The sequence below is a fragment of the Vombatus ursinus genome, unplaced genomic scaffold, assembly GCF_900497805.2.
Source record: "Vombatus ursinus unplaced genomic scaffold, bare-nosed wombat genome assembly UNPS02014778.1, whole genome shotgun sequence".
Classification (NCBI taxonomy): Eukaryota; Metazoa; Chordata; class Mammalia; order Diprotodontia; family Vombatidae; genus Vombatus; species Vombatus ursinus.
The window spans coordinates 45,798,329-45,817,518 of NW_020954556.1; the positions used below are offsets into that span (position 1 = coordinate 45,798,329).

General features: G+C 35.0%; 1 protein-coding gene across 2 annotated transcripts in view; it reads left to right on the forward strand.

Annotated features, from left to right (window-relative positions):
• Window positions 1-19,190, forward strand: part of FBXO11 (F-box protein 11) — a 113,271-nt gene that overhangs the window by 66,960 nt on the left and 27,121 nt on the right. Inside the window, exons 2-9 of one of the 2 annotated variants that reach the window (XM_027865067.1) lie at window positions 14,064-14,191; window positions 14,377-14,458; window positions 14,869-15,013; window positions 15,882-16,011; window positions 16,521-16,604; window positions 16,691-16,823; window positions 18,467-18,573; window positions 18,657-18,768. In XM_027865067.1, coding sequence (XP_027720868.1) covers window positions 14,084-14,191; window positions 14,377-14,458; window positions 14,869-15,013; window positions 15,882-16,011; window positions 16,521-16,604; window positions 16,691-16,823; window positions 18,467-18,573; window positions 18,657-18,768 — 901 coding nt within the window. In that variant the 5' untranslated portion in view covers window positions 14,064-14,083. Of the gene's footprint in view, window positions 1-14,063; window positions 14,192-14,376; window positions 14,459-14,868; window positions 15,014-15,881; window positions 16,012-16,520; window positions 16,605-16,690; window positions 16,824-18,466; window positions 18,574-18,656; window positions 18,769-19,190 lie in introns of those variants that run through there. The other variant, XM_027865066.1, reaches the window with a different exon arrangement.

Here is a 19,190-nt window from a genome sequence, read left to right on the forward strand (position 1 = left end):
AATTGTCGTTTAGCCCAAAGTTTTCTATCTTTTCTCTAAGAATAGTGTGATAAATTGCCAAATGCTTTGCAAAAATCTAGTCAAACTCTACCTCTGGCAGTCCTCCAATGAACCATTCCACTCTAGTAGCTTGATTGCCTTCTCCCCCCCCCAAGGAAATGAAGTATGAGCTGGTTTTTTGGGGTTTTTTTTGTTTTGCTTTTTTTGGTGATCCAGACTACTTACCCTTTTAATGAATTCTAGAATTTTCCAGAATTTGAAGACAAAATCATGTGCACACACACATAATAGTTTACATATTGTTTTCTTATTATGTTTTGAAAATTGAGGTATTTTGTCTTTTATCTAATCCTGCTGATTTGATTATCTCTTCCGTTCACTACAATCTTTCAAAGGTCTTTGACATTCTGTCAAACCGATTTTCTTGCTGTTCTTACACAAAACATTCCATTTTTCATCTCTGTGCCTGAAATGCACTCTCTCCTCACCTCTGCCTCTTTGAATATAATTTTTTTTTCTAAAAAATGGATCAACTCTGTAGTAGCAGGAACAAAAGAAAAAAGACAAAAAGCCAGGATGGCTTAATTGGTGTCCTTATTATATCTGGAGGACACAGAAAAGTCCCTCAGTGTATTGAGTGGATCTCCTGTGACATAATTGTGGAATGTCATGTATGAAAGCAGAGGTTAGATAGGAATGGATGGATTCCTAAGTGGAAGCGAGTTCTGTGTCAGTGAGATCACAGATCTGTTGGAGTTTCAACATTAAAAACAAAACAAAATGCTACCCTTTTTGTTGTCTTTAGCTTTTCCCTATCAGCTGCAGCTCATTTATTTAGTACATTTGGCCTTATTCTTACTGGGTGGTGCTACACCTTTATATTCATTCTTTGTTACATGTTATTGCTTCCAGGATCTAGGTTGCTCAGCGTGTTTTATCTCTGCTTTTACAAGGGTCTGCCTTTTTGTCTTCCTCAAAATTGTTTCTGTTTGTGTCTTCCCAGTCTTATTCTTATGAGCTTTCCATTCTTCCTAGGTTGACTTTCCCTGCAGAATTTTAGTCCATTAGATCCTTTCTTTGAAACCTTTTACAATTTTTTTCTCCAGAAATATATGTTAGGCATGGCCTGACCTAACTTTGTTCTATGATAGCTCTTAAGATGGAGATGTTTCTTCTTTCAGTGGTTCCCATCACTGCCACCCCAGCAGCCATTTAGTTCCTTTTTGTTGGTCGACTCAGATCTGGAATAGAAGTCCACCAGAATCTCCCACTACCCCTCTAAACCCTCTGCTGTAAATATTTTCCTCTCTAACAAGTCATACACATTCTTAGTTTGATGTGACCACGGAACAGCCGTGCAGAGATGTGTAGGCAATTGAAAATAGGAGCTCAGGAGAGATGTCTGTGTTTGAGTTTGTAGAGAAGTGATAGGGGCAGCTCGGTGGCGCAGTGAATAGAGCACTGGCCTTGGAGTCAGGAGGGCCTGAGTTCAAATCCAGCCTCAGACACTTAACACTTACTAGCTGTGTGACCCTGGACAAGTCACTCAACCCCAATTGCCTCACCATAAAGCAAAAAAAAAAAAGAGAGAGAGAGAGAGAGAAGTGATAGGGGCAGCTAGGTGGTGCAGTGAATAGAGCACTGGCCCTGGAGTCAGGAGGACGAGAGTCAAATCCGGCCTCAGACACATAACACTTATTAGCTGTGTGACTGTGGGCAAGTCACTTAACCCCAGTTGCCTCACCAACAGCAACAACAACAACAAAAAAATGAAGGAGTTGGTAGAGAGAAGAGGGCAGAACACAAAATTCTTAGAAATTCCTATATTTAAGGAGCCCTGAAGGAGATAGAGCAATCTAAGAGGTAAAAGGAAACCCAGTTGAATGTACTGCAATAGAAGCCAAGGAAATAAGTTTCAAGGAGAGGTTAGTCAATAATGCAAAAAAGTAGGGCCCCCCCCAAAAAAAGAAAGAAGACTGAATCAAATACTTTGGATTTGATAATTAGGATGTCATTCGTGAGCTTTGAGCAAATAATTTGAGTTCATTGGGGTAGAAATCTGCAAGCTATTCAGTGAGTGGTGAGAAAGTAGAAACTAGTAGAGATGAATTGGGAGAAGTTTAGAAGTGAAATGAAGGAAAGCATTTTGTTTTGAGCATGGGAGATACTGGAGCATATTTCTTGGCAGGGAGGAAAGAGATAATGGTGAGAGAAATATTGTGTATACATTAATAGTATAAATTAAACTTTATTATAGAAAGGGAAGATTTAACACAGATCTTATAGTTTTAAACTACATACAGAATAAAATAAAAAACCTTACAAAATTTTTTCCCCTGCAAAACTAGTCTGTATGGTAAATTAACCCTTGAATTCCCTAATTTTTTAATTGCTTTGAATAAAATTATTTTAATGTCAATTGCTTTATAAAACTTTTCCATAATTGGAGAAAAGCTGAGGTAGTCACAGCTGTGTTAGAAACAGTTGTCAGGCATGTATCTCTGCCATGAGACTAGGAACTGTTTTCAAACACAGTTGTTACCAGCACAGATTTTTTTGTCTGACTGATGTGGCAGATTGGTAAGTAGCATGAGATGTTTGTACTGCATTATAGAAAAAATTAATCCAACACGTTCATGCTCATTAATAGCATGAGGATTGTTGTTCTTGTTTTAGGCAGGTTTTAAAATATTATCTTGAGTTGTAATACAGATTAAGAAAATATGGTAGGTATAGACCTGAATTGATTCTGTTGAAATGAATCCCAGTAATGCCTTTTATCTGTGGTGCTTTTTAATGCCAAACATGTTGGCTGTAATACTTTCCTTGGTGTCATGATATAGATCTGCAAGTATAAAGTATAATATGTCCTCTAATGATTAAATTTATCTTAAGACTAGTTCAGTTTTCAACTAATAATTTAAATATGAAAAGCTGAAAGCTTGTATGTAGTGTTTTCTTTAAAGACAATTTAAAAATAAAACGAAACATGTTTTATCATTTCAGAGTACTAATGAAAAGTTTAGTGAACATATTTATAACTAGAAGTCCAATGTGGGTTCTAGTTCTTCCTGACAAATAGTAATCATTTTTAGTGAGTAGGCAGATGCTGGGTGAGGTGATTTTATTCTGCTGTGGTTCTCCTTGCAAGTCTTTAGATTATGTTGTGACAGTTGGGTATTGATCTCTTAAAACCAGATTTGAAAATGAAAAACTATAAATGTGAGAAACATCTTTAAGTATCTTTAAATAATTCAGATTATTTTGTTGGATTTTACTTTTAGACTTTGTTTTTATTGGAAGCTTAAATCCTCTGTGGAATCCAAGTTCTTAGAATAATGTCAGTTTGGAACTGCGATTTATTACTATCCACTTTTAGTTGTTATATGGGGAGACTTTCTTAAAGTGAACAGCAAATAATAATGCAATTAACTTGTATAGTGTTTTGGACATAGTTGTCTATACTAGATGCCGTCTTTCCTTACCATATTCCTTTCTCTCTCCTTAAGCACTTGAAATCTGCATCCACCTACTACCATTCTGCTAAAATTGTTCCCTGTGTTTCTGCCTTTCAGTCATTCGCATCTGTTGAGATAGAGGAGTTTCTAATACCCCAGGATATCTGTAAGATGAACTGCAAGTGTTTTTGTTTTATATTTTAGTGTAGGATTGGGCACAAAGGGAAAGATTTGAGAACTAGTCTTTTATGATAGTGTATGTTTATAGGGTAAAAGAAGTGATGATTTTCCTGTTTCTATTGATCAGATTTTTATGGAATATAACATTTAAATAAAAGCAAATAGGTTGCTTTTTTAATGACCCTTTAAAATTTTTTAAGCAAGATGCAAGTCGCAACTACCTCAGCCCTTAAGTTGAGCACTGTTACATTAAAAATATCTTCAATGTGTAGTCTGGTTTTCACATTTGCCATTTTTTTCCGTTACAACTAACAAATATTTATTGTACACTTACTATGTACAAGATGATCTAGATATGTACAAAACATTGTCCCTGCTCTTAAGGAGCTCACTATAAAAGGTACCAGAATTCTGAAACCTTTCACTCCCCTCAACACATATCCACAAACCGACATGGAGGGAACAGTTAGTTAAATTTAAAACTAGCTACTCTCTCATCTGCTGGCTTCAGATCTTCTCCCCACCCCCCATCCCCCTTTTTATGATTTGTTAGAAAAGCCCAGGATCATGGGACATTGATCTAGAGGTAGCAGGGACTTCAGAGGTCATCTCGTCCAGTCCCTTCATTTTTCATGGATGGAGAAACTGAGGCCAAGGAAGGTTAAGTGACTTGCCTAATGCCACGTAGGTAAAATCATTTGCTCATTATCATAGAGCTAATAAGAGAAAGAGCAGAGAATTCTTAACTCACTCCTATTCTAACATTCTTTCCACGGTAACACACAGTTCAGCGTACCGTCTTCATATCCCAAACTAAGACCAGCTCTTTTCTGGCCCTGATGAGGTGGAGAGTCTCTAATCTTTTAAAAAGATGTTGAGATTTTTGTTTTATCTTTTTAGTGCAGCTGATAATCACCATATTAGAAATAATAAACTAGAAAAAAAATACAAAACTGGCAAATCATCCAGATACACATTTGATAGTATGCTGCCTCTTCTTCCCCAGTCTCAGTCTCTTGTACATTCTGGACAATGACCAGATTTTTCTGTGCAGAAGGGAAACACTGATCATAATCACCTCCTTTCTCTCCCCTATCACCACGGAAATGAAAAGGGAGAAACATCCCTCCTTTGACCTCTGGATGCTCAATTTGTTTTTTTCCCGCCCCCATCCCCACCCCTCTTGGTTTTTCTCACATGTATTATGTACATTCTTTTTAATCACCTTATTTTTTCTCTTACTGTAATTCTAATTTGTGTCCATTTCCTCAGGAAAACCACTTTCAAATCAACAAATAATTTAATTATTGTTAATATATCAGTGTTAGTTATATTACTTATCACTAAAAAAAGAAAGGAAAGGTATAAGAATTGAAGTGAAACTGGATGTAATAAAGAAACTGCCATAAATTATTTAAAATGTCCAAAAGTCCCTTTTTAACTTGAATTATAACAATATTTCTGTCTTTCATTTCAAATATGGAATATTTGGGTTAAGTAGAGTTTATGAACTAACCTAGGAACCTACTACTTATAATAGTGTTTCAATGAAAAGACCACAACATATTATAACTTCCATATGGGCATTTATAGTGAACACATGTGTAACATACGAGTGGTCATTTACACATGATCATAGATTTTTGAGCTTAAAGGATCTTAAAGGTTATCTAAACAGGCATTTTACAAATGAGGAAACTGAGGCTCTGAAAAGTTGTGATTTTCCCAAGATCACATAGATTAATCAACAAGCATTTATTTAGTGCCTACAACATGTAGATACTGTGCTGAGTGCTGGAGATAAAAAGAAAAGCAAAAAATAATCCTTGCTCTCAAGGAACTTACAAGTCTAATGGGGAAAGGCAACCTGCAAATAACTATGTACAAACAAGATACAGATAGATAAATAGAGCTGATATCACAGGGAAGATACTAAGTTTGATGACTGGGAAAGACTGCTTGCAGAAGATGATACTTTCTCTGAGACCGGAAGGAAGCCACAAGGTAGAAATGAGGAGGGATCAAATTCTAGGGATGAGGGAATAGAACAGAGAATAAAAATGCCCAGAGTTTGAAGATGGAATGTCCTGTACAAGGAACAACAGGAAGGCCAGTGTCACTGGATTGAAGAGTATGTGGAAGGGAGTGAATAAGGTGTAAGAACACTGAAAAGTAGAAAGGATCCAGGTTATGAAAGGTTTTAAAACTTAAACACAGGATTTTATATTTGATCCTAAAGATAATGAGAACCCACTGGAGTCAGATAGAGGGAGTTGACATGGTCAGACCTGCACTTAAAGAAGATCAATTTGACAATTGAGTGGACAGTGGAATAGAAGGGGGATTAGAGTCAGAGAAACAAACCAGAAGGCTGTTGAATTAGTACAAGCATGAGGAGAGTAAGGTCTACATCAGGATGGTGACAATATCAGAGGAGAGAAGGAGGCACATATAAGAGATGTTAAGAAGATAGTGAGATTGAGATTGATTAGGGATATATAAAAGGATTGTCTTGCAATAGTGAGTATCTAGTTGAGTTCGTTCAGCACCGTGGCAGTAGGAATGAAGACAGTGGATGGTGGGAGTAATTCAGGACTGGGATTTGGCAGTGTACTTACACAGGTAATAAGTGGCAGAGCCTGGACTCAAAACTCAAATATTCTCACTCAAAATGCAATATCATTTATACCGTAATTAACCAGGTATCTGTAATGGAAAGGCTGCTGTGTATCAGGAGGTTTTCAAATCAAAATCAAAGATTTAGTGCATCTATCTCTCAAATGTTTGTAAATCACTGCTCATGACCTCATATCTGGATTCTTGAAAAGTTCCGTAGCCAGCATCATTCTTCAGTTCATTCAGTCTTAATGTTAGAATCACTAAATTTTATAGCTAGTAGATCTCAAAGAATGAATTTGTTCTCAGACTCTCAGGGGAAATAGGCCCCAGGAACTAACTTGATATGAATCATATAGCTTGGTTAATGACAGAATTTTGGAACTGGAACTGATCTCTCTTCATGAGCTATTCCCTTTTTTAAAATATTATTTCATTTTCCCCCCAATTACATGTAAAGATAATATTTAACATTAATTTTTAAAATGTAAAGTTCCAAATGAGATAGTAAGCAGTTTGATATAGGTTATACCTGTTAATCATGGAAAACATATTACAATATTAGTCATGTTGTGAAAGAAGACACAGACCCAAAAGAAAAAAAATACACAAAAAATAAGTGGAAAATAGTAAGCTTTGATCTGCATTCAGACCTCATCAGTTCTTTCTCTGGAGGTGGATAGCATTTTTCATCATGAGTCCTTTGAAATTGCTCATGAGCTATTCCTTAAGCATTATTTTGATTATATCATTTCCAGTTTCAGAAAATTATACTGGAGAGTTGGACTGAGAGAAAAACCTGAGTTCAAATCCTGCCCCTCACACATACTGACTTAGACTGTCACTTAATCCCTCAATGCCTCAGGCAATTCTCTGTAAGACTAAATTGCAGGAAAAATCCCAAACTGTCTTGGTAGGGGGAATTCAATAATGAGAGTTCCCTGTACTAATGAAATCACAGTTCAGTTTTTTTAAAAAGACTTTTAGTGGCCCTGTTTTCTTACACATTTAATGAAATAGTATACATTAGCATCTAGTGTTGTCAAATAAGGAGGTGTTTTACACAGATGGATTTTCAAGATAACTGATTCTTAACCACTGTCCGTTCCAGGTTTAAAAAAAGGAAAAAAACAAAACATTAAGCACACTGTACTATGTACAAGATGCTCTGCTTCGCATTAGGACTTTTGTTTTTTAATGGGAAGAAGCAATCCTTGCTTTTAAAGGAGCGAAGGGGAGATACAGCAGACAAATGTTCTACTTAGGGTAGAATGAAACATGTAGCAGATAAGTGAATAAAAGATCATTTGATGAGGAAGGGGGCAGTAAAAGGCGGTGTGTAAAGGAAGTGCAGTGGCAAAGCCTTTGTGTTTGAGTGGCTGCTTGAACTGAACTTTGGGTGAAGATAAAGAGGTTGAAAGAGTGGAGGCAAGAAAAAAGCACATTTTTGGCATGGTGAACAACTTATATGAAGGCATAGTGGTGGGAGAGCAAATCCCAGTTTCGAGGAATTTATAGCTGTGCAATTTGACTAGAATATAAAATGTGAAAGAGTAATATGAAATAAGTCTAGAAGGGAGGTTATATACAGATGTAGACTAGGTTAAATGCCACTTTGAGGCATTTCTTTAGGCAACAGGACATGGGACTAGTTCTGACCTATGCCTTAGGAATATTATTTTGACAGAAGATAGGTTGGAAAGGGGAAAGACCAATTAAGTAAACCAGTTAGGCAGTAATACTAGTGCAGGCTAAAAGTAATGAGAGCCTGAACCAAGATGGTGGCCTCATGAGTGGCAAGAACAGAGATAGATTTGAGAAATTTGGGTTTGAATTTCCAAGGCAACTACTGATTGGATAGAGGTGAGATGCAGGGAAAGGAGAGGGAAAAGTAAAGGATATCTTTGAAGTGGTAAGTACACGTGACTAAAAAATGGTGGAGTATTCAGAGGAGTCTGGACAATGGATGGGATTAGGAGAGGAATAAAGAATTCTATTCTGAACATGCTGAGTGGGACATCCAAGTGGAATTGTCTGGTAGACCTCAGTTTCCTCATCTGTAAAAAGGAAATAATACCTCTTAGAGAGTCAGTCTGAAAAAAAAATACAAGAATTTTCATGGATCAGTAGTGGCTCAGGTGAGATTGAAAATATGAATTTATATCCCAAAAAGAAAAGAAAATAGGAACTTGTAGTGAATCCCATTGGCAGGATTTTATGACTATCTAGTGACATGTAGCAGCAGGGGATAGAAATGGTGATCAGGAGACTGAGTTCTGGCAAGGCTTTTGAATATCAATGTGAAACTGAGACCTTTAGAACAGTATTTAAAAATTTTTTCGGATCCTTTAATACTACGATGTTGATTTTTATCACACATTATGAATGTTGAGAATTGTTTTGGCTTAATGGACAATGTTCAAGGCCTACTTCTATGACACAGTGGTTGTGTGGTCCCAGGCAATTAACTTAACTGAGGTACTCTAGGCAGCTTTCTAAGACTAAAGAGAAGCTTCTGACCTTCCCTGTAGCTTCTCTTGAGGGAATTTCCTCATTCAAGAGTTCTCTTTATCAATGATGTTATAAGTGAAATTCCATTTCCTAAACCTACAAATGTTAATCCTCTTCTAAATTTAACAATTTTTTTAATGGAAATTCCTTTGATATTGGTCTGTTAGTTATCACTTTTGCTACTAGGCATTTCTTTTATAACTGCCTTATCAACTCACTATCCCAGTCTTCAAAAAAGCTATTCCAAACCTTTTTATCCCAGCAAAACTGCATTTCTTTTTCCAAATAATAGATTAAAATTTTTCTCATCCATGAACTATACTGAGATAAATTCTAATGAGCTTTGCTTACTTTAATCCAGGCCTGCACAACCTGCAGGTCCACAGCTTGTGGCTTGCCAAAGGATTTCCCCTACATAAAAAAGATGTTTTCCTGTACATTTTTTTTTTTAGAGGAAGTTGGGGTTAAGTGACTTGCCCAGGGTCATATAGCTAGTAAGTGTCAAGTGTTTGGTCTGAGGCCAGATTTGAACTCAGGTCCTCCTGACTTCAGGGCTGGTGCTTTATCCACTGAGCCACCTAGCTGCCCCTTTCCTCTACATTTTTCAAGGGCTGCCTGAATGGGGTCAGCGGTCAGAGAGCTGTAAGTGGCCCTCAAGCTGTAGGTTATGCAAGCCTGTTAATCTTTCTAGCAGTACTCTTAGCTTTTACATCATCATTTTGTAGTATTTTGCTCATACTCTTGTTAGGTTCGTATTATCCTGTGTGCCTAATAAATAATAATAAAATAATAATAATAAAAATGACACCTAAATACACAACATGAGAAGTTTTTTAGGTGTCATTTTTATTCATGTGAAACATCAAAATGAAATAAAATTTAATTTCAGCAGTTTTCATTAATTACAATACACAAAATCTTGTGTACACATCTTTTTGCTGTTTAGTTAGTTACTTTTAGCACACACCCTATACCCGTGAACAAAGAAGGAGATGAGAAACAAAAGCAAACTGACAGATGGTCTTGGACTTTGAAGGAGGAGGAAAGGGCAAAATTAATGTGGACAAATTCTAAAGTTTAACTCACTTCCACCTCCTTTGTAAGTATGCATGTTCTAGTCTTTTACTTCCTAGTGTCTCCCTCAGTAATTCCATGACCTCAAAGTGCCCCCACTGAGGTCTTTAGTGTGTGCATCTTAAGTTTTTTCTTTTTTTTGGAGCAGTGGGGGAAAGAAATCTGATTAATCGCCATAATTATCATCTATGTCAATCAAAAAGTATTTACAGAATTTATATGGTATGCTGTGATAGGCCAGGGAGAAGAGACTTAACCTCCAATCATCCTTCTGTCCCTATTACCCTTTTTTGTTTTATCCTTTGTAGTTCAAAAATAATTTTCTTTTTTTTTTTTTGCTAGAGACAACAGAAGCAAAATAAAGGCAACTGCCTTGCCCTCTCTCTTATCCTTTATATCTCCTCTGATAGGATTAGCAGTATTATCTCTTCTTTGATTTTATTTTCCCATAAATAGCCAACAGCCACTTTTTTCTTGTTGTTAGTATGACTTGATAGTCTCAGATAATGCTAAGTTTTGACACTCTGAACCCTATTGTTACGGGACCCTCCTATGCTTTTTAGTAATCTATGTAGTCTCTTTAGGCAACTTTTACCCTTTTCCTTCTGAGTGGGAAGTATTTCTCTTTGTATATTCAGAATATCATTCTTAAAAGCTTTCCCATTACCCCTGGCAGCCTGACTTCACTTACAGAATTTTATTTGTTACTCAAGAAGTTCTAGTAGTGGCTCCAAATTGCCACTAGTTATGTATAGTGTATAATATATACTCTTCTGTTTGGATGTTCAAGGCCTTAAGGAGTTGAGAAAATGAACTTTCCTTCTTTGCAGAGGTGGGAACTTGTGTATTTGTGAAATACTGCATATACTATCAAATTTGATTATTTTGCTGAACTGCTTTTTTCCTTTTTTTAAATTTTTGTTACATGGAGTGATTCACTGAGTAGGGAGAAGGAGAGGAATACAGCGAATGATGTAAACAAGTTGTGTTAATACAATATATTTATAGTAATAGCCTGCCTTTCCAGGTTTACTGCATATTACACTCCACATTCTCTGCATTCTAGCCAAACTAACTCTGCTTCCTGTTCCTCGTATATGGCATTACATTTTCTATCTCTGTGCCTTTGCACAGGCTATCCCCTATGCCTAGAGTGCACTCCCTCCTCATTTCTACCTCTTAGAACCGTGTTTTTTTCTTTCTTTTTTTTTAAAAGAATCATATATTTCTTTCAAGACTCAGCTCAATTGCCCTTTTTCATGAAGCCTGTCTTGATTTGCTCACTTGGCTAGGGTTTTTCCCTCTGGAAGTGTGTGTGTGTGTGTGTGTGTGTGTGTGTGTGTGTGTGTGTGTGTGACAGAGACAGAGGGGGAATATTTACTTTTCTGTGTGTATATTATTATATCTCTATACTCCACCATTTCCTTGAGTGTAGGCTCCTTGGTTGGCAAGTGCTATTTGGGTTTTGTCTTTGTGTCCTGCTTAAATTAGCGCCTGGCACATAGAAGGCACTTAATAACTACTTACCAAAGTGATTCCTACCTATCCTTTCCCTTAATCCTTTGAAATCTATTCTCTGGTAAGGTTGCCTCTCCAACTATGCTTAGTTATCTCCTCTTTCTCAATCACAAGTTCTGAGAAGGATTAATTCACATTCCCATAAGGCTGCCATTGTTCTTTCTCAGCAGCCACTTCGTTGCTTATAAGAATAAATCTAGAATAGATCATCCTCAAATTGGTTCTTTCCCATTTGGAAAGGCTTGTCTTTAAAACAAGTCAATTAATTATTAGTTGCTTTGTTGCAGCAGAGAGAGAATTGCAACAGAAATCCAGATAATTGAGACTTCCTATCACTATTGTATTCTGTTTCTGACAAGCTTCTAATCTGTTTCTCAAATTTTTCATCCCTTCTCTCTATCCAAGTAGTCTGTAATGTACTGCAATGAATATGTCACTTGTGTTTCTGTCTCTGTTAATCTTTATCCAAATGACATGAGTATGATTTAACCTATCCTATTCTTTTTGTATAAGGTATACTTTTCTTTATCCCTGTGTTCTAGTCCTGCCTCTAGGATAAAATATGGACTCCTGTTTATCAGTTAAAACCCTTCACAACTTGTTTTCAACCTACTTTTCCAACCTTATTTCTTCCCATACTCTGTGGTCCAGCCAAATTGGTCTTCTTGCTGTTATTCCTGTATAACACTAGGTCTCCCATCTCTGTGCCTTAGTTCTGGCTGGCATTCATGCCTTAAATGTGCTTTCCTCTCATTTTCATCTTAGACGCTATTATTTCCTTCAAGACTTATCTTTAGCACCATCTTCTACATGAAACCTTTCATGATTCACTATCACCCCCCCAACCCCAGCAACTCCCCCTTCCCTCAAAGTTATCTTGTATTTATTATGTGCGTATTCTGTTTATATTTATTTAAGTCTCTCTCAATAGAAAATGAGCTCCCTAAGGGCAGAGACTCTTTTTCATTTTTGTTTTTGTACCTCCTCTGCCAATATAGTACCTGGCACATAGAAGTTGGTTAATAAGTGTTTATTAACTGATTGCCCCTGTCCTATGAAGTCTCAGAGATACCTGTTTCCTTGTGGTAGGCTTTCTAGTTTACACTGCATTTCATCTATGTTTTGTACATTTTGACTAGACGTATGTGATCATGGGTTTTGTTTTTTACCCTTTTGTGTTGGCTTTTGTCTTCTGTGAGTTTCTGGGCATTCTTAATTCACATCTTCCTATGGTTTTAACAACTTTATATTGTCTAGTTTAGTGTTTATACTTAGGTAGTATTCTCTTCCTTTTAATTTGAAGCTTTTTTTTTTTAAGTTTTTTAAGTTTTTTAAGACTATAGGCAAATATATTCTTACTAGTCTTTGTTTGATACATTCTATTCCCATACTGTGACTCTTGTATTTCAAGCTATAGTCCAGAAATCTAAATCTGATTCTAGAAATCATCTTTTTAATAATGTGTTCATTTATGAATTCTGTCTTTCTTTTCTGAGGCCTTTTACTGTGATGGTCAGCAGTAGTCAAAGCACTACCTGTGTTCCTAAAGTTTTTTTAGTTTCTTGTCCAAAACTTCATCATCTTGAGAATTGCTTTTCAAATTCGTTTTGACAGTATAATCCATGCTTATGTGTATCACCACAAGTAAGTAGACAACTACCCTCCATAAATAGATTTGACACGTTTTTGAGAGATTTTCTGGATACATCTCTCCACAAGTTAGAAAACCTTCTACAATTGGGCTAGCAAATAACTACCCTTTAGCTTAGAATCACCAACCACCAGTACTTAACTCATTTTCCTCTGACCCTTGCTAAATAATGCTAAAGTAGTTGCTTTCTCCTTATAAAGGTCCAGCTCTATTCTCTTCAGAGAAAGCCAACATCTGTTGCTAGATCCAAGTGTTTATTGGTCTTTCTTCCCCATTTACTTGGTGTCACGTTCATTCACCCTTCTGGTGCAGGGAATTCTGCTATCCACCCCAAATCCTTTTTCTTTTGGTTTTCACACTAACCCTTCCTGTTTTATTTTGTTTTTAAAAAAACACTTAATTCTTGATTACCTAGAAACTGGAGAGTTCTTTGAGTCTCTTTACCCACTCTTCTGGAGAAAGACTAACCTGCACTTAGAATACAGATAGCAGTAACTTGTTTATGACATAAAGATCAGCATGTCCTTAGTAAAATTCTCATGGCTCTTCATATTTTTTGGAAGCAATGGCCTTAGTTTTTTCTTGGTTCCTCCTAGAAAACTTGGGTTCAAATTTTGGCTTTACCACTTCCTACCTGAATGACCTTGTACAGTTATCTTTCTGGGTCTTCCTTTCTTCGTCTGTAAAATGAGAGGGTTAGACTCAGTGATCTAAGGTCACTTCTAGCTCTAAATCCCATCTTTCATTTTATGAATGAGGCAACCAAGACCCAGAGAGTTTTAAATAATTTGTCCAATGTAAAAAGCAAAAACAAAAACCCAAGTTTCTTACCTCATAATAAGTCTACTTCTATTTTTATTGGACCAGAATCCTATTACAAAATAATTTGAATACCTTATTGACTCTCTTAACTTACCAAATATTTTTTAGGAATATATTAATATATATGTACGTATGTATGTGTATATATATATATATAACCATCATGTATTAAAATGGATATGTACTTGAATAGTCTTTGTAAATTAAAGTATTTTTTTTTTAAATTGTAATAGATGATGATGTACCGGCAGATATGGTTGCAGAAGAATCAGGTCCTGGTGCACAAAATAGTCCATACCAACTTCGTAGAAAAACTCTTCTACCTAAAAGAACAGCTTGTCCTGCAAAGAGCAGTATGGAGGTAAGTTGTCTATTTTGTTTTATCTCCCCCCCTTTTTTTTTTCAAAGACATTAGAGTATGTGTGGGAGAGCAGTTTCTCTTAGGGAAAAATTAATGTAAAAATCTTTTCACATTATTTAGAAGATGATGAATTTGTTCTTTTTAAAAACTACAACTTTGTAAAGTAGTGTTTTTGTTGTTAAAAGGGTGCGTCTACTTCCACCACCGAAAATTTTGGTCATCGAGCAAAACGTGCAAGAGTTTCTGGAAAATCTCAAGATTTATCAGGTATTTTATATGAGGGAGATTGAAAAACAGAGAGGGGTACATTAACCAAAATCATTTAGAAATTGGAGGAAATACTGTTTTATATCTTTTGGGGATTAAAATTGGAATCTTGGTAAATAAATAATCTGACAGTGCAGTTTCTCCCTTCTTATGATTTTTATTGATAGTGTACAAAGTTAATCTTGCAATGTTTTCCAAGTTAAGAAAGCCATACCTAAAAGAAAGTAATCAAGTAATCCTTGCCAAATTCAAGCAAAGACAGGGTTTTAGAATTTGAAGAGGGTGGGATATATAGATAAAAAAAAAATTCTTCCAGATCAGTTTTCTGGTATTAAAAAAACCTAATTATTAATGTTGATAATATATTTAGTAATTAACTAGGTTATTTAAATGTGTTAATATTTTAATAGCAGCACCTGCCGAACAATATCTTCAGGAGAAATTGCCAGATGAAGTAGTTCTAAAGATTTTTTCATACTTGTTGGAGCAAGATCTCTGTAGAGCAGCATGTGTGTGTAAACGCTTCAGTGAGCTTGCTAATGATCCAATTTTGTGGTGAGTGAAAAGCTATATTCATTATTATCTTGAGATACATTGTTTGTCTTCACAAAATGCCAAAGATGGTAGGAAAGATGAAATGTGAACTTACTATTATATTTAAATAGCTAAGCCAAACTAAAAATGCTTCTGTTTTTAAAGTACCTGGTTATCACAAATATGAGTTGCTAGTCAAAGCAATGTTTATTAAAAAATAATTAAAATGTTTTCTCTATGATCTGTTGGTTAATAGCTGTCATTCTTCTGGTGATTATGGAGAGTTATTTCTCATTTAATTGCGCTGTAGGAATGGAAATAAAATGAATGGATTTATCTTTTTGACTGCTTTAAATAATAGAATCATAAGTATATTAAAGAAGAAAGGAGAAATAGGGATAAAATATTTATATTGAAGAAGTGTTATTGTACTAGTATTGACAGGTCTATTTGTGCTTACTAACATAAGTTTTTACTATATAATTAGTAGAGAAAAAAGGCTGACTATACAGTGCTAGAACTGTAATTCTTAAGTTGCAGTTAAGTGTCTTCAGGGTCTGTAAGACTAGTAATGGGTTGAACTGGCAGGGAGAGTGTATTTGCAGAATGTTTTTTGTTTTAAAAAGTACTAAATTGAAAATTTAAACTGTGAGAAAATAATATATTATTTTATGTTGTTATTTGGATGTTTTCACTAGCTTTCACACTACTGTCAAACGTGTAAATGATTGTGTTAATAGCCAGAATAGTTTTGCTATGCTCTGCCTTTTCTTAGTCTTATTTTCTGTTTATTACTCAAAGGGATTAATTTTGGGGTTTGAATTTTGATATGTAATTTGAAATAATTATTGTAGCTGTTCTTTATTTTTAATACTTTTTTCTCTTTCAGGAAACGATTATACATGGAGGTATTTGAGTATACACGTCCTATGATGCATCCTGAACCTGGAAAATTTTACCAGATTAATCCAGAAGAATATGAACATCCAAATCCTTGGAAAGAAAGCTTTCAGCAGTTGGTATGCAGCCTCACTTAATATAGAAAGTACTTGTCTCACTGCATAATTTGTAAATAAAATTTCTGCTAAAAAGAATATTGTATCCTATTAACATTAAAAATTATTTAGCAGACATCTTTTTTTTCAGCCAACAGATATTTTGTCACGTAGATCATCAGGAATCTAAAAAAACTGGAAATGCTATGGCATTTTGAATTTTTTGAAATACCTTTTTTCCCTCCAAGAATTTATGCTTAGCTAGCCTAAGATAGTTTATGGTCTCTTACATTTTTCATTATTGCTTTCACATTAATGGTATACTATATATGTTATAGAACTTACCTCTTTAAAAAATACAGTAAATGAGTGGAAATATATATTTTAAAAAATGTTTCAATTAAGGTTGATTTATACAAATATACCATGGTTCTGATTTTAAATTAAAAAATGAAATGTTTGTCTTAGTACCATATACATTTAAGTATATTAATTTTTTTTCTCTTATACTTTTTTTTTTTTTTGCATTTTAGTATAAAGGAGCACATGTAAAGCCAGGATTTGCTGAACATTTCTACAGTAATCCAGCAAGATATAAAGGGAGAGAAAATATGCTAGTATGTATAATACGTATTTTTATATAATTGCTTCAAAAATAACCCCACAGTTTGTAACAAATACTTTTATTTCAAATTTCTTTTAGTATTATGACACCATTGAAGATGCATTAGGTGGAGTACAGGAAGCTCATTTTGATGGACTTATCTTTGTTCATTCTGGTATATATACTGATGAATGGATATACATTGAATCTCCAATTACCATGATTGGTGCAGGTATTTTGATATGTATTTTCATCTCGATTTTAATTCAGATTAACAAAAATTTCTAAAACAACAATGATACATTATGCACTTAAAGTAGCAACAATATATTGTTGATCAGAAGTATTTTTTGGAAAGAAAACTTCATATTCTACCATATGAGACAGAGGATCCTACACAGTCAAGGAGACTGGTTTAGAGAGGAAGTAATACTCTTACTTAAAACAGTATTGGGGCGGCTAGGTGGTGCAGTGGATAGAGCACCAGCCCTGCAGTCAGGAAGACCTGAGTTCAAATTTGGCCTCAGATTTGACACTTCCTAGCTGTGTGACCCTGGGCAAGTCACTTAACCCTGATTGCCTCACCAAAAAAAAAAATTTTAAATTGGAAATTATAAGGCTATGTTTCCTTTAAAGTGAGAATATTACATAGATTGCTCTCCTCCCCAACATGACCTGGAGTTACCTACCTCCTGGTAGAACATGAAAATTAACATGTATATTTCCTTCCCTAATGCATATATTAGGAAGCGTTGATTATTCTTTACTGTACTTTTAATAAATTTGAAATTTAGTGGTAGTTATATTTTGCTTTGAACTGATGTTTTGTTCTAATGCCAGAATATTTTTTTAATTTTATAAGAACAGATTTAATTCAACAGATTAGCATAACATTCTGTTAAATTTCTGAATGTACTCCCTCTGCTGGTTTTTCAGGAAATTAGTACATAGAACATTTTTCTTTCTTTTTTTTTTTTTTAAATTAATTAATTTATTTTTAGTTTTCAACATTCACTTCCATAAGATTTTGAGTACCAAATCCCCCCCCCAGAGGGCATGCAGTCTGATATAGGCTCTACATATACATTCATATTAAACATGTTTTCACATTAGCATAGGACATTTTTCAAATAAATACAGATATCTAAGTGAAGTTCCTTGTTTATCTCCCCTTCTTTCCTCTACCCCCTGAAAGTTATATACACATTCTTTCTCTCTCTCTCACACACACACACTCTCTCTCTCTGTCTCTTTCTTTCTCTCTCTCTCTCTTCTGTCTCTCTTTCCCTCACCCTTTCCCTCTCCGTCTCTCCCTCCCTCCCCCTTAAATTTGATTAAATTTTTGGTGGTGATCATTCTCTACCAGGTACTAATTTTTAAATATACTTTGTAGAATCCCATTATAGTTAATCTTGTTATAACGCTATAATGCCAAGACCCATGTCTCTTAAACTTTAGATATAATAAAGCCTAATGTAATGTGGTACATATTATGTGTTAGGACCAACTCCCAATACTATTGTTAATCAGGGGCAGCAGAGTTTACTGGAAAGAACACTAGACTTACACTCAAGAGACCTGAATTCAATTCCAGCTTAGCCATGTGCTAGATATTTGGGCACAAACAAGTCAAAACCTCAGTTTTCTCCTCTATAAAATAGAAATGATACTTTTACTACCTCAGCCATAGGATAGTTTCAAAGAAAGCATTTTGTAAAAACTTGAAAAGCAATACTATAAAGATGTGAGTTACTACTTAGATTTATAGTATGGCATCAAGACTATCCTTTAGATTTAAACTTTTTCTTCTGCTAGACATTGTTTAATCTGTTCAGTAAAAGTAATGTATTGTTCTAAAAATGTGTCTCTTTATAGCACCTGGAAAAGTGGCAGACAAAGTCATAATCGAAAACACTAGAGATTCAACTTTTGTTTTTATGGAAGGTTCTGAGGATGCTTATGTTGGATATATGACCATCAGGGTAAGCGACCTGAGATTAAAACTATGTATATTTAAATTACTAAGTCAGTGTTTGTTTATTTGAAAAAAATTTATATTTTTCAGTTTAACCCTGATGATAAATCTGCTCAGCACCACAATGCCCACCACTGCTTAGAGATTACAGTGAACTGTAGCCCAATAATAGATCACTGTATTATTCGAAGTACCTGTACAGGTTAGTATTCCTTCCATATTTTGATGTTGCCTGGGTATTATAACATATATTTATGTCTGTATGTATGTATGTATGTATTCTTACTCACATACACATTTGAATAAGAAAACTTGTTTAAATTATTTTTTCACAAATTCAAATTAAGAGGTGTACCATGTATTCATTATTGATAATCTTACCACCTATGTAGATCATAGTACTCATTGATAAATTAGTAGATGGTCTTTGAGAGTGACTGTGACCAAAATATTCGTCACTCCACAACTAACCTAGTGATAGGCCTCTCAGAATTTATGTAGGCTTTTCCTTAAACAATAGACTTGTGGATCTTTGTCCCACCTCTACTAAGACAGTTTTACTAGAATGTCTCTAGGATGAAGGACAAAATCCGCTTGACATTTAAAACCCCATAATATGGCTTT